The sequence below is a fragment of the Myxocyprinus asiaticus genome, chromosome 18 (assembly GCF_019703515.2).
Source record: "Myxocyprinus asiaticus isolate MX2 ecotype Aquarium Trade chromosome 18, UBuf_Myxa_2, whole genome shotgun sequence".
In the NCBI taxonomy this organism is placed as follows: Eukaryota; Metazoa; Chordata; class Actinopteri; order Cypriniformes; family Catostomidae; genus Myxocyprinus; species Myxocyprinus asiaticus.
Genome location: NC_059361.1, coordinates 4419280 through 4431433, shown reverse-complemented (window position 1 = coordinate 4431433; position 12154 = coordinate 4419280). Strand labels below are relative to the sequence as shown.

Sequence of the window (12154 nt, the reverse complement as noted above, 5' to 3'; positions counted from 1 at the left end):
TGTGTAGGCTGGCGAGCGAGTGATGTTGGATGTGTGCACACACTGTGAGTGTGTGAGAGATAAGAGGAGTTATCGGCTCTCTTGCAGAAAGATGGGCTGCTCCCCCTGCTCAGAGGTAAAACCCTCACTGTGATGATTATTAAAGGAACCGTTCACACAAACTCACCCTCATGAACTCACCCTCATGTCCTTCCAATACCCATTGATTTTCTTTCTCCCGTGGAACAGAAAATGAGATCTAGGCTGCTTTTTTCCAGACAATCAAAGTGAAAGGGGACGGATGCTGTCAAGCTCTAAAAATGACTAAATAATATATTATGCATTAAGCATAATAGATAATGAAAATAATTCAAGATCATGAGAAACATAAATTCAGTACAATACCAAATGCCAGTGGTTGTAACCAAATGTAAAATGTCAAGTTTGAAAATGCAAAAGTACAAATAATAAGATCTGAGATTTTGTTTTGCACGGAAGAGAGTCGTACAGGTTCGGAATGACATGAGGGTGAGTAAATGATGACATCATTTTCATTTTTGTGTGAACTATCCTTTAAAGACTGTCAGCCTGATACATAAGAATACAGTCACATGAATAAATAAATATCTTTGAGTATTGTATGTGTTGAAGGGCTATACGTTGGAGCCTTTACCTGATGCTTGCTGCGGCCGATGCGTAGCAACAGCCTGCAGCATCCGACGACCTGACGGACAGTTGATCTCTCTGAAAGTAATGCATACAGCATATGCACATTCATATACACATATGCTTTGGACACACTGAGCCATGGTGCTCATGTGGGAGATGTAGGTTCAAATCCATTTCCCCTATCATTTCCTTCTCCTCTCTACTGTCTGTGTCAATTAATGTGGCAAAAAAGCACTAAATAAAATGAGTCAAACATTTAGTCAGCATAAGATCTGCAGTTTTGTGTTGAATTGTTTTATCTACGTTAAAAGAAAGCAACACAATAACCAGCCAAGCACAAGTGGGCATGGGTGGGAGAGTTTGCGCTATCTGTAGGTGTATGCATGCAAACTTTGGTTGTATTTTCTGTTGATGAAGTGCCGCAAATTGCAATTTTCTATTTTCTGAGAAACAGGTAATTGTGCTAAGATGTCTGAGATCCACATCTATACTCGGCACAAAGTCTAAACTCAATTCCTGCATTTGCAGTTTGGGGATCCCACCAGCAGATGATATCAAAGAGCTTTCGATCACTTTTATACTAATAGATCAGTAGATCAATATGATTAATTATACTTACATTATTTATAATTTAACACAGCTTACATCCAATTAATCCTGATGAGCACCACATTTTCCATGCGTACATAAAGGGCATGCCACGGTCACAACAAGGACGTAGTTAATGCGCAAAAGAACGTAAAAAGCAAATGGTCCATATCTCTTCTAATGCATTGCAAACAGCCCATTTACACTACCAAATTCTTACAGATGGGCTTTCTTTATTGATATCGAAGTTGTATGACAGGAAATGCAATAACCGGAGAAGTACCTCAGAATTAAATTGCACTTGACCAAACCCATTCACGCTTTGTGCATGCTATTTCACCAATCTGCTAATGCCTAAGACTTGGCACATGCTTGCATGAAAATACCAAAACTTTAAGGCCATTTCCATTGACTTTGCACGTATGATGTATCGCAAAGCACTGCACTTAAGACGTAGTGCTCTTAAAACAGGGTACCCTTAGTCTACCAACAACCTGAAAAATCTGGGGTCACCATTTACCATTTATGTTACCATAAAGCCTTTAACTGTTCCAGATGACCTTACTGATTTCCTAACAATGTCACAAATGTGTTTGTGTGTGTTCAGGCAAATACAACCAGTACAGATGGCTGCACTAAACACACATGCAGTGTGAATAACAAAGAAGAACTGGTGCTGGAGACTCTAATTACAACATGCCCTCCGTTTGACCGCAATCGCTGTCTGGAGCATGGGGTAAACACACACACACACACACACACACACACACACACACACACGTGAACATGTACAGTATGAAGACCTCCCATGGATTTCCATTGTTCTGATATTATGTCATTACTACACCCTCACCTCTACCCTCCCCCATTCAGATAACTTTTTGCATTTTTACATTTTAGTAAAGACATCATTTATCCCATTTATGAGCCATTTTAATGTGAGGAGTGTCCTCAAGTCGGTCTTACGAGCTTTTACTATATTTGTGTCGACATTAAGATGTTTGGCCTTCACAAGTATAGCAAAACAAGTACACATACCCACACACAAACATTAACACAACTGTCACTTAATAGAGCGCAACAGTGCCCGCCCACCTTTTCAGCCATCTTGGTTCCAGAAGTATTCTTCCCATTCATTTTTCCATAGGGATTTCATAAAATCCTTCATAAAAGAGTTCTTAGCCATGAACCAAACCAAGCCACTCTGAGGTGAACCACAACATGACAAACTTTGATTTGAGGCAAAAAAGTATTTGAAAATCAGTCAAAAAGACAAAGGTACTGTGTACTTAACATCTTCAATGAAGGAATGAACTACAATCCCATGAAGTATTGCAAATGACCTGATCAAAATACATACAATGGAAAAATATAAAACTATTGATTTAAAGTTGCTGATAAGTATTAAAACAATACATTTTAAGTTTATTGCAAAATATTTATATATACGCATTAATACAATTCTGTGATTGGTGGATCGTTTTCCTTGAGGTTTATGGGTAGTGTAGTTCTTTACAAAGAATTACGCTATTAAACGCAGTTTAAAAAAATGGATTTGAAATATGTCGACTGATGGCTTCAGCAGAAGAATATACCATCGATTAACAACCTCAGAGCTCACGGTAGGTCTGTCTTTAAAGGTTTATAACTTATTAATAATCAGTTCCCCTAAGGAGAAAATGAATTGGGATATGGGATTTTTACATCAAGAATCAGACTACTGCGCTTTATATTGTAACATGGGTAGAAAAAACAATAACAGTTATCTATTGAAAATGATTGCAATTGTGTCTTACAGGGTAAAATAAGTCGGATTGGAGACACTTGCTGTGAGATGTGTAAGTCAAGTCACATTTATTCCAACAGCATGAGAAATGTTGACCAAAGCGCTGTAACATTTTATAACTAACATTGTATTTTTAACATAGCACTTACATAGTCTCATAGGCTAGACAGAAAAGAAGTCTTTAAGGGAAAATTGTGTTATCATTTACTCACCCTTATGTTCTCCTGAACCCGTATGACTTTCTTTCATCTGTGGAACACAAAAGGAGATTTTAGGGAGTATGTTAGTCTCAGTCACCATCCACCTTTATTGCATCTTGTTTTCCACACATTGAAAGTGAATGGCCTAACATCTCCTTTTGTGTGTTTACATTTTTAGCATAATTTCCATTCACTTTCACTGCATCTTTCCATATAATATAAGAAAGTAGAAAGTAAGTCATATCCCAGGGTGTGCTGAGTGACTCCAGCCAGGTCTCCTAAGCAACCAGATTGGCCCGGTTGCTAGGGAGGGTAGAGTCACATGGGGTAACCTCCTCGTGGTCGCTATAATGTGGTTCGTTCTCGGTGGGGCGCGTGGTGAGTTGAGCGCGGTTGCCGCGGTGGATGGCGTGAAGCCTCCACACACGCTATGTCTCCGTGGCAACGCGCTCAACAAGCCACGTGATAAGATGCGCGGGTTGATGGTCTCAGACGTGGAGGCAACTGAGATGCATCCTCTGCCACCCGGACTGAGGCGAATCACTACATGACCACAAGGACTTAAAAGCACATTGGGAATTGGGCATTCCAAATTGGGAGAAAAAAAAAGTAAGTAAGTCATACAGGTTTGGAACAACATGAAGGTGATTTAATATTGACAGAATTTTCATTTTTGGATATTTATGTTTGTGTTTGTTTATAGGTACTGAGCCCGAGTGTAGGAGGAGTGTGGGTCTGCTGGATTACATCAGAGTGACCGACTGCCAATCGGAAGAAAAGATACAACTCACTTATTGCGAGGTGAGCCGATGTGTTGTTTGCACAAACGTCAGGACAATAGGGCTGGGCGATATGCAAGAAATATGTTCACCATATTTTTATAAAAACCCCTGCCAAGAGTCATTGAATATTTTTGCTTCATTGATTTTGCTTTAAAAATTAATTTTGTGTATTGAAACACAAAAAACTTAAACCAAAGATATTTCTAAATTCAATTTGCACTTTAAATTAAACTATAAAGCAATGAAATTAACAAAGTGGTCAAAAAACATGTACATATCTACCCTTCCATTTGCTGTCACGCAAGTGTCCGTCTACAACAGGTGGAAAATTACTAATACAAATTAAAATCTAAAGGCAATTATAAATGTAAACATAATGGTATTAATGCTAATAATAATAATAATAATAATAATGACTGAAATATAAATCAATTTTAGGTTCAAGGAGAACATATTTTTATATTATTTTATGATTTAATCACACATGGATGGGCTATTTATAAAGTGAACCTGAAGAGTTGCGTTCACAATGCACGTTCAGCGTGAACTGCTCCGTGGAAATAAAGTGAACTAAACCTTGAACACCTCCTGAGAGGGTCTGATGTCATTGGCAGTATTCTCATAGACGACACTACTCTTGCAAACAGTTTTAAGATGAATGTAAAGAAAAGTGTGATAACTCTTTACATGCGCGTGCTCCACAAGAAACGCTCCAGCTGCATGCATCTGAACAAACAGCGCATCAGAGGCACGCATCAATGTCTTTTCTTTCATCTGTTCTTCAAAATATAATAAAGTGTGTTTCTTCAAGTGCATGTCTTTGTGTCATTCCAAGACGTCATACAGTTAACCCGCCACAGTGGCGTGTAAATGAGCAAAACTGCCCGCCATGCACATGATATACCTGCATTTGGCGGGTGCTAATTTCATATCTTGTGCTATTTAACATATTTGTAGAGTTCCCAGCTCTATTGTTTTGTCATTTCCCGATGTTGTCGATCATCGTGTACCAGTAGCCCCTTTCACACATGCAACCAGGTAAATTACAGGAAAATTGTTGGGTTGTTTTTACTGGTAAATGTACCACATGTGCTGTTCACACGTACCATCAATATGGAAATTTATGATAAAACTTCTCAATAAGGGAAGTTGCCAGAGCAAAATGTATCTTTCTACATCAGAACACATTAGAAGTAAAAATAGAAAAATATCTTCACTCAGTAGGTCCTTAAAATGCAATTGGATGGTGATACGATCTTTGAAGCTCCAGAAATCACATACAGTCAGCATAAACGTCATCCATATGACTCCACGGGTTAAATTGTCTTCTAAAGCAAAACGATCACTTTTGCTGTGAAAAAGATCAATATTTAAGTACTTTTTAACTATAAACCATCAGTTCCGTTCGGCAGACCTATGCACATACACGAGAGGGCGAAGTTTACATGGTCTCGTGTTGGCATGTTACTGATGTAATCTCACGTTTTTCTCTCGGTTGAGACATCCAGGATGAGCACACAAATGGTCCATTGTGAGTAAACAAACAGACAAAACCAACGAAGCTGCTGTACAGCGTTCCTCCTACTCAGTTGTAAACAGCGCTGCTCTTCCGGAGTGTCGCACGTGTGTCTGTTCTCACATGAACGTGTCAACGCGATTACGCCACACGCGCATACTGCTGCTGACCGGAAGCGATGATTTATAGTTAAAAACTACTTAAATATTGATGTTTTTCACAGCAAAAGCGATCATTTCACTTTAGAAGACATTAATTTAACCAGTGGTGTCGTTTATGCAGCCGTTATGTGATTTTTGGAGCTTCAAAGGTCGTTTCACCATCCAATTGCATTTTAAGGACCTACTGAGCTGAGATATTTTTCTATTTTTCTTCAAATGTGTTCCACTGAAGAAATAATGTCATACACACCTGGGTTGGCATGAGGGTGAGTAAATGATGAGAGAATTTTCATTTTTGGGTGAACTATCCCTTTAAGAAAACCAAAAAGTGTTAGTTTGTGCCCCGCTCACCCCTACAGTATGTCTGAAAGGGGCTAATGAGTGTCGCAATCGGGATATTTGTCAGATATCGTCGATATCCGATTACATCGTCCTATCACCCAGCCCTACAGAACAACACAAGGTTTTGATATATGCCAATATAATTTCTCTCTTTCTGTCTTTCTCTGTCTCTTAAACACACTCACACAGGGGAAGTGTACCAGTAAGTCGATGTATTCTCTGGAAAAGCACAAGGTGGAGAGCCAGTGTGTGTGTTGCTCGTCTACTGGCACCGTGCCAATGAATGTTTCTCTGCGCTGCACTAACGGCACACAAACACACCACCAGGTCCTCGAAGTCACCGGCTGTGACTGTATGTCACACACCTGTCCCACTGACTGAGCACACACACACACACACACACACACACACACACACACACACACATATACACATTCACCTGATAAACTGCTATAACACATTTTTATGTAGTCTATGCCTCCAGCGCATGTAGAGAACTCATTCTGTTTCAATGTTGATCAAACATTTTTCATGGATCCTCGGGCACTTTTAGCACTGTGGACTTGCAGAAAGTCTTGTTAAAACATTTTTCACACTCAGTATATTTGTTTTATTTGTCTACTAATAATGTCCAACAGTGTACGTACATGCATCACTGGAGATTTATGTCATTTTTGTCATGAAAATTCCCACCACAGTGTCATTTCCAGCATATCTCAAATTCTGTATTGTGTTTAATAGAATTGTAAGTGCAAATAAAAATCATTGGAAGTGATATGGCTTCGGAACAACATGAGGGTGAATAAATGATGACAGAATTTTATTTTAGGGTGAACTATTCCCTTCAAAACAGTAAACAGGATTGAGTTCATACTGACTTTAATCAATAAACTCATTATAATCTCATATTACTGCACTGCATTGCCACTGGATCATTTTTCTATGCAAATATATTCTTGTCAATAAAGCACTTTATGTTTGGTAGTCCTTTATGGGTTGTTTATTACATTGAACCACAACAGAGTCATAAACAAGTACTTTGCTTGGACCACTTGGTGGTGCTCTAGATACTTAAACTCATTTATGTGTGAGTGTCTGTGTGCGTGGAGAAAATGAATCAATCCATTAATCAATCAGTGGTGAAGTGTTGAAAGATGCTTGTCAATCACAATCACAATCACAGAGAATGCCACAAGTTCAGCTGCTTCTTTTTAATTTACAATTGAGCCATATTATAAGGAAGTCTCCATGTATATAATGTGCATTTATTAAAAGAAAAACTGGTGATATCTCCAAGCATGCTAATTGTTTTGGACGCTGCCATCTGTGAAAGCTCTACGTGGCATCATATTGTATGCTACTGTATGTTTAAACATTTGATTGAGATGCCTCCGGTTAGTAGTAGGGTTTTATAGTATGTAGTGTAGAATAGTAGGTTCTATAACCAAAGTATATACTGTAAGAAAAACCAACATTTGTTTTGCACTGGTGAGATTATTCTCAGCAGTCATGAGCTACACAATAATTGTACAATCTGGGAATCAAGGCAGAAAGTACGTTAGTTAAGTCATGCAGGTAATTATGAAAGTGGTCCATAATGTACACAATTAAATAGGACTTACTGTATATAAATGTACACTGCTTATTCACTGGACTTCATTGGGTTGCTGTAATTGTGGGCAAATGAATTGTCATTTTCTCAGTGCACTGAATAAACAATATAAAATCCACATAAATGAGTGTGGTTAGGGCAGGTAGTGGTTATCTAATGGTTAAGTGATAACATAAGGCAGCAGATTCAACTCTCTGGAGACTGGTGACTCATGAACCTCAAAGGTGCACAGTGTTACCCAATCATCATTGTGCTCTTAAACGCATAACCTCAGGCTGCTCCAAGTGGACTGCCCAATTTACTACAAATCAGTTTAGATTATAAAAGCATCAGCTACACGGCAAGAGACTATTATCTCCGTTTGCAGGTAGGCCTAAACAAATGTCTTTATACTGTATTTGCATTGATTAAACTCTTAGATTTACAGTAAGACTCATGTTATAATTAACTGACTAAAATGTGGGAATTTTTTGTAAACTACTTTTTTTTTCTACTTTCCTTTTTAAAATGCATACACTAATTATGACTAAAAATATATGCCAATGTATTTTATATTTAGTTAAAAGAATATAATTGTTTTAATAGAAGTTAAGCTCGATCGACAGCATTAGTAGCGTATTGTCGACTCCCTCCTTTTCTTTAAAAAAAAAAAAAAAAAAAGCAAAAATCAAGGTTACAGTGAGGCACTTATAATGGAAGTGAATGGGGCCAATTTTTAAAAGGGTTTAAAGGCAGAAATATGAAGCTTAAAATGTTATAAAAGCACTTACATTAATTCTTCTATTAAAAATTGTGTATTATTTGAGCTGTTACATTGTTTAAATCATTGTTTTTACTGTCATTTTAGGTTTTAGGTTTTACCGTGTTACATTGTCATGGCAACGAAGTTGTAAAATTGGCTATAACTTTACACAGAAAAGGTTAGCAAGTGATTTTATCACACTAAAATCATGTTAACACGCATATTGTTTACGTCTTGTGCTTATACTTTTGAAACGTATTGTAATGTTTACGGATTGGCCCCATTGACTTCCATTGTAAGTGCCTCACTGTAACCCAGATTTTTGCTTTTTATTTTAAAGAAAACAAGGGACAAGTCTAAATTAATTTTTGAGGTAATTTCCATTATGCCACAAATGCTGTCGATTAGGTTTAACCCTTTCAGCTCGGATGGGCCCGCCTGCGAAAAAAATAATAATCGTCAAAATATGAATAACTACATTCTTGACCAACACAAAATAGGTTTTGTTTGAAAGCTTAGAAGCTCTACTTTATGATATATTTAGGCATTATGACCAAAACTGAACAAGTGCTTTGAAATTTGCAGACAAATCAGAAGTGCTCCATTTTAATAATTTATATTTAAAAAATTGCACCATACATATTATTGCAATCATTAAAAACATCAAACTGATCAAATAGCCATGTATCATATGTTGTTGGAAAGCTCGCAAGGAGTAGAATACAACCAGCCACTTATTTTACACACAGACAAAATAATAGTGAGTAATAGCTCAGTATATGTCTTTGACAATTATGTTGGTGTGCTTAGATGCCGCATTTCGCTTATAACTTCAAGAAAAATAATTGGAACATAAAATCTCCCATACCATTACTTAGAGGAGGATTATCTTTCAAACGAGCCCACACACAAGATAATCAGATGCATAGACCATTAGATAATCCACATGAAGCACAATGTTACATATGGCCACCAGAAGATGGCACCAAGTACATGACACAGACTCAGTGATGACTCAAATAGCACAGAATGAAACTCATTCTGTGAAATCTCATTACTAAAATCATGTCTGCGTGCTATGCAAACCTTTAGTCAATGTTGTGTTTGCATGTGTAATTAGTTTTTATGTACAATTATTATGTTTTATTTGTTTGGAGAGCCTTTTGGACACTTGGAGACATTTTTGGACTATGTGATAAATTACTTTTGTAATGCTATAACTTTTGATTGCTTTTTCGTATCAACACACACACACAAATCCAGATACAGTTGACATGCTTGGGAATAAAACAAAAGCAGTTTTTCAGTGCCACCATATTTACACCCAGAGATATATAATACCAAATAAGAAAAAGTACATTTTTTGCTAATTTATTTATTTTTTATTTTATTTATTTTTTCAGCATTTTCTTACACTGAGAGTCTCAGAATGTATCATAATCTATATCATTAAAAAATTGAATTTTTTTTAATTTTTTTATAAGCCTTTAATTTTGGGTATGCCACTGAAACAGGACATCTTAATATATATATATATATATATATATATATATATATATATATATATATATATATATATATATATATATATATATATATATATACGTCAGAGCTTAAAGGGTTAACTTGCTGTAATGAGCCCTAAATATTCCTTTAATGTACAATCCAGTGTTAAGAAATGGCATGACACTTTGATTCAAAGGCACATATTTATATATTCATGAGTTTATGCATTTATTCATATATTTTTAAATGTACACGATCTAGTCATGTTTATTAGCATTATATAATGTTTAAAAATGACTTATAACGAAAGTTATTTTGATGTAATTTAAAAAGAAGTGATAAATCTTGCCATGCAAATTCTTTTTTTGTTTGTGTGTATAGCCTGTTGCATGTTTAGCTTTTGTTAATCTTGTGTGTTTATAAATCTGTTAGTTCGCAATAATTAGATTTATGGATTTAGTGTCTGTGTTTGTGAGAGATACAGAGTGTGGGGGGAGTGTCTGCTGTCACTGTTCTCCGGTGCACGCGCGCTGTGTCAGACTCTCGCTGGAAGTTTGAGCGTCTCGAGCGCTCCATGGAATTAACTGGAGCAGCACGAGCGCGTTAAGCTGCGCGGGGCCGCGAGAGATTGTCCACCATCTCACCAGGAACATGAACATGGCACTGAACAGGTCGCCCTCTGACACGGGTGAGTACCGGACCTTGGCACTCCAGTTGATGTAGTTGCGTTGCGCGCGCGTGTTTGTGTGCATGCATTCGTTTTCCTACGCAAAAGGTGAAATCATCTGCATTTGATTGCAATGTCTATTCCATTTGTAATTCGCTAAATTGGCTCGTTTTATTATTGCTCGCAGGCAGCTGTTGCACATGCGTGCATTTCATTTCATTTAACCGTGCATTTACTGTATGCATGAAAATCTGGATATTTTAAGTGGCACCAAACTGGTAACACTTCGTGTTAATTGCAGTGAAATCACCGAGGCGCGCGCCATTATTGATCCCTTCAGACGGACTTTCACACTTTAAAACTCGTAAATATTATAACTAATTGTTTTAGTATCGTTTTCTTTTAGGAAAACAGCGTGTAGACTCAGTGTGTTGATGGTTTTGGTGGATATGTTTTGTTATAATTAGCTGGGGCAATATGCTGGGGCTATTTAAGCGCCATGTAACGCCGAGCGTTAAACATGGGTGATTTTTCCGCATATTTTTTATATACAGGTATATAGGTCAAACGCACTTTATTTAAGATGCATTTATACTGGCAACAGAATGGCATTTGCATTGGGAAGTAATGGCACAAACAGACCGCTGCATGGTTTGGTCAGGTGGTGCAAATGCGCTTAGCTCTCTGTAAGAGTCATGAATCCATGTGTTTGTTTACCTGAGCGCATGAAGCATATTTAAGTGACGCTTTAGTCAAGTATGGGCATATTTCAATAGACTACAGGTGTACGTGCGCCTGTGTCTGCTCTTAGGGTCAGTTTGAAAGGTTTTGGAGAATTGAGGCAAAGCCTTCAATTATGTCGCTGTCCGTGGTGCTGAACCAAGCGGAACTGTGTTATTGACTTTAATGCATATTCTCATTATCTCTCTCTCTCTCTCTCTCTCTCTCTCTCTCTCTCTCTCTCTCTCTCTCTCTCTCTCTCTCTCTCTCTCTCTCTCTCTCTCTCTCTCTCTCTCTCTCTCTGACAGAAAATTGGAACGGGACTCCCGAGCGCATGCGCGTTACCGCCGTGAGGAGCGAGTCCTTTTCAATACAAAGCGAGAAACTCCGTTGTCTTGCCCGTGATATCTCTGAATTGGGCCAGCAGGGCACCAGCAGCAGCGGGGACCACGATGCCAACGACATTGCCGAGGACACGGTGCGTGTGTTCTGTTGTCTAATGCATGAATTGTGAAATATTTTCTCCAGCAATTATCAGAGACACCCTAAAGTGTAAGGCAAATAAAACCCAGTGTTTTATGGGAGGGGCTTTAGAGGGGTCACACAAAGATTCTGGGTTGGATGCCAAGTTAAAGTGACCCATCAACTGTCTTCTTGAGAGTTATGTTAGAATCATCAGAGTAAAGAACCTCCCAAAATGCTTCTTGGAAGTTGCAATGAGTTTTCTGTGCAAAACATTAAATAAAATAATCTGCTAAATGACAACCAGACTCGCACATTTCTTAGGTATTTTCAGCTGGAAAAGTTAGGGCATATCATATTAAAGGTTTATGTCACAGACATGAACCATGATTTGCTACTTGCAATTGCCAGTAAAGCACAAC

At 37.8% G+C, this 12154-nt stretch overlaps 2 protein-coding genes across 5 annotated transcripts in view; both read left to right on the top strand.

Moving 5' to 3' along the window:
• The window catches only part of vwf (von Willebrand factor), a 60327-nt gene extending 53317 nt beyond the window's left edge, over window positions 1-7010 (top strand). The window contains exons 47-52 of the mRNA XM_051724659.1: window positions 8-115; window positions 631-729; window positions 1844-1972; window positions 3035-3074; window positions 3926-4023; window positions 6213-7010. Coding sequence (XP_051580619.1) covers window positions 8-115; window positions 631-729; window positions 1844-1972; window positions 3035-3074; window positions 3926-4023; window positions 6213-6404 — 666 coding nt within the window. The 3' untranslated portion in view covers window positions 6405-7010. The remainder of the gene's footprint in view (window positions 1-7; window positions 116-630; window positions 730-1843; window positions 1973-3034; window positions 3075-3925; window positions 4024-6212) is intronic.
• Window positions 7011-7902: 892 nt separating this feature from the next.
• Window positions 7903-12154, top strand: part of LOC127456261 (anoctamin-1-like) — a 50923-nt gene continuing 46671 nt past the window's right edge. The window contains exons 1-3 of one of the 4 annotated variants that reach the window (XM_051724668.1): window positions 7903-8002; window positions 10368-10571; window positions 11579-11748. In XM_051724668.1, the coding sequence (XP_051580628.1) occupies window positions 10535-10571; window positions 11579-11748 (207 nt within the window). In that variant the 5' untranslated portion in view covers window positions 7903-8002; window positions 10368-10534. Of the gene's footprint in view, window positions 8003-10359; window positions 10572-11578; window positions 11749-12154 lie in introns of those variants that run through there. The other 3 variants (XM_051724669.1, XM_051724671.1, XM_051724670.1) reach the window with 3 other exon arrangements.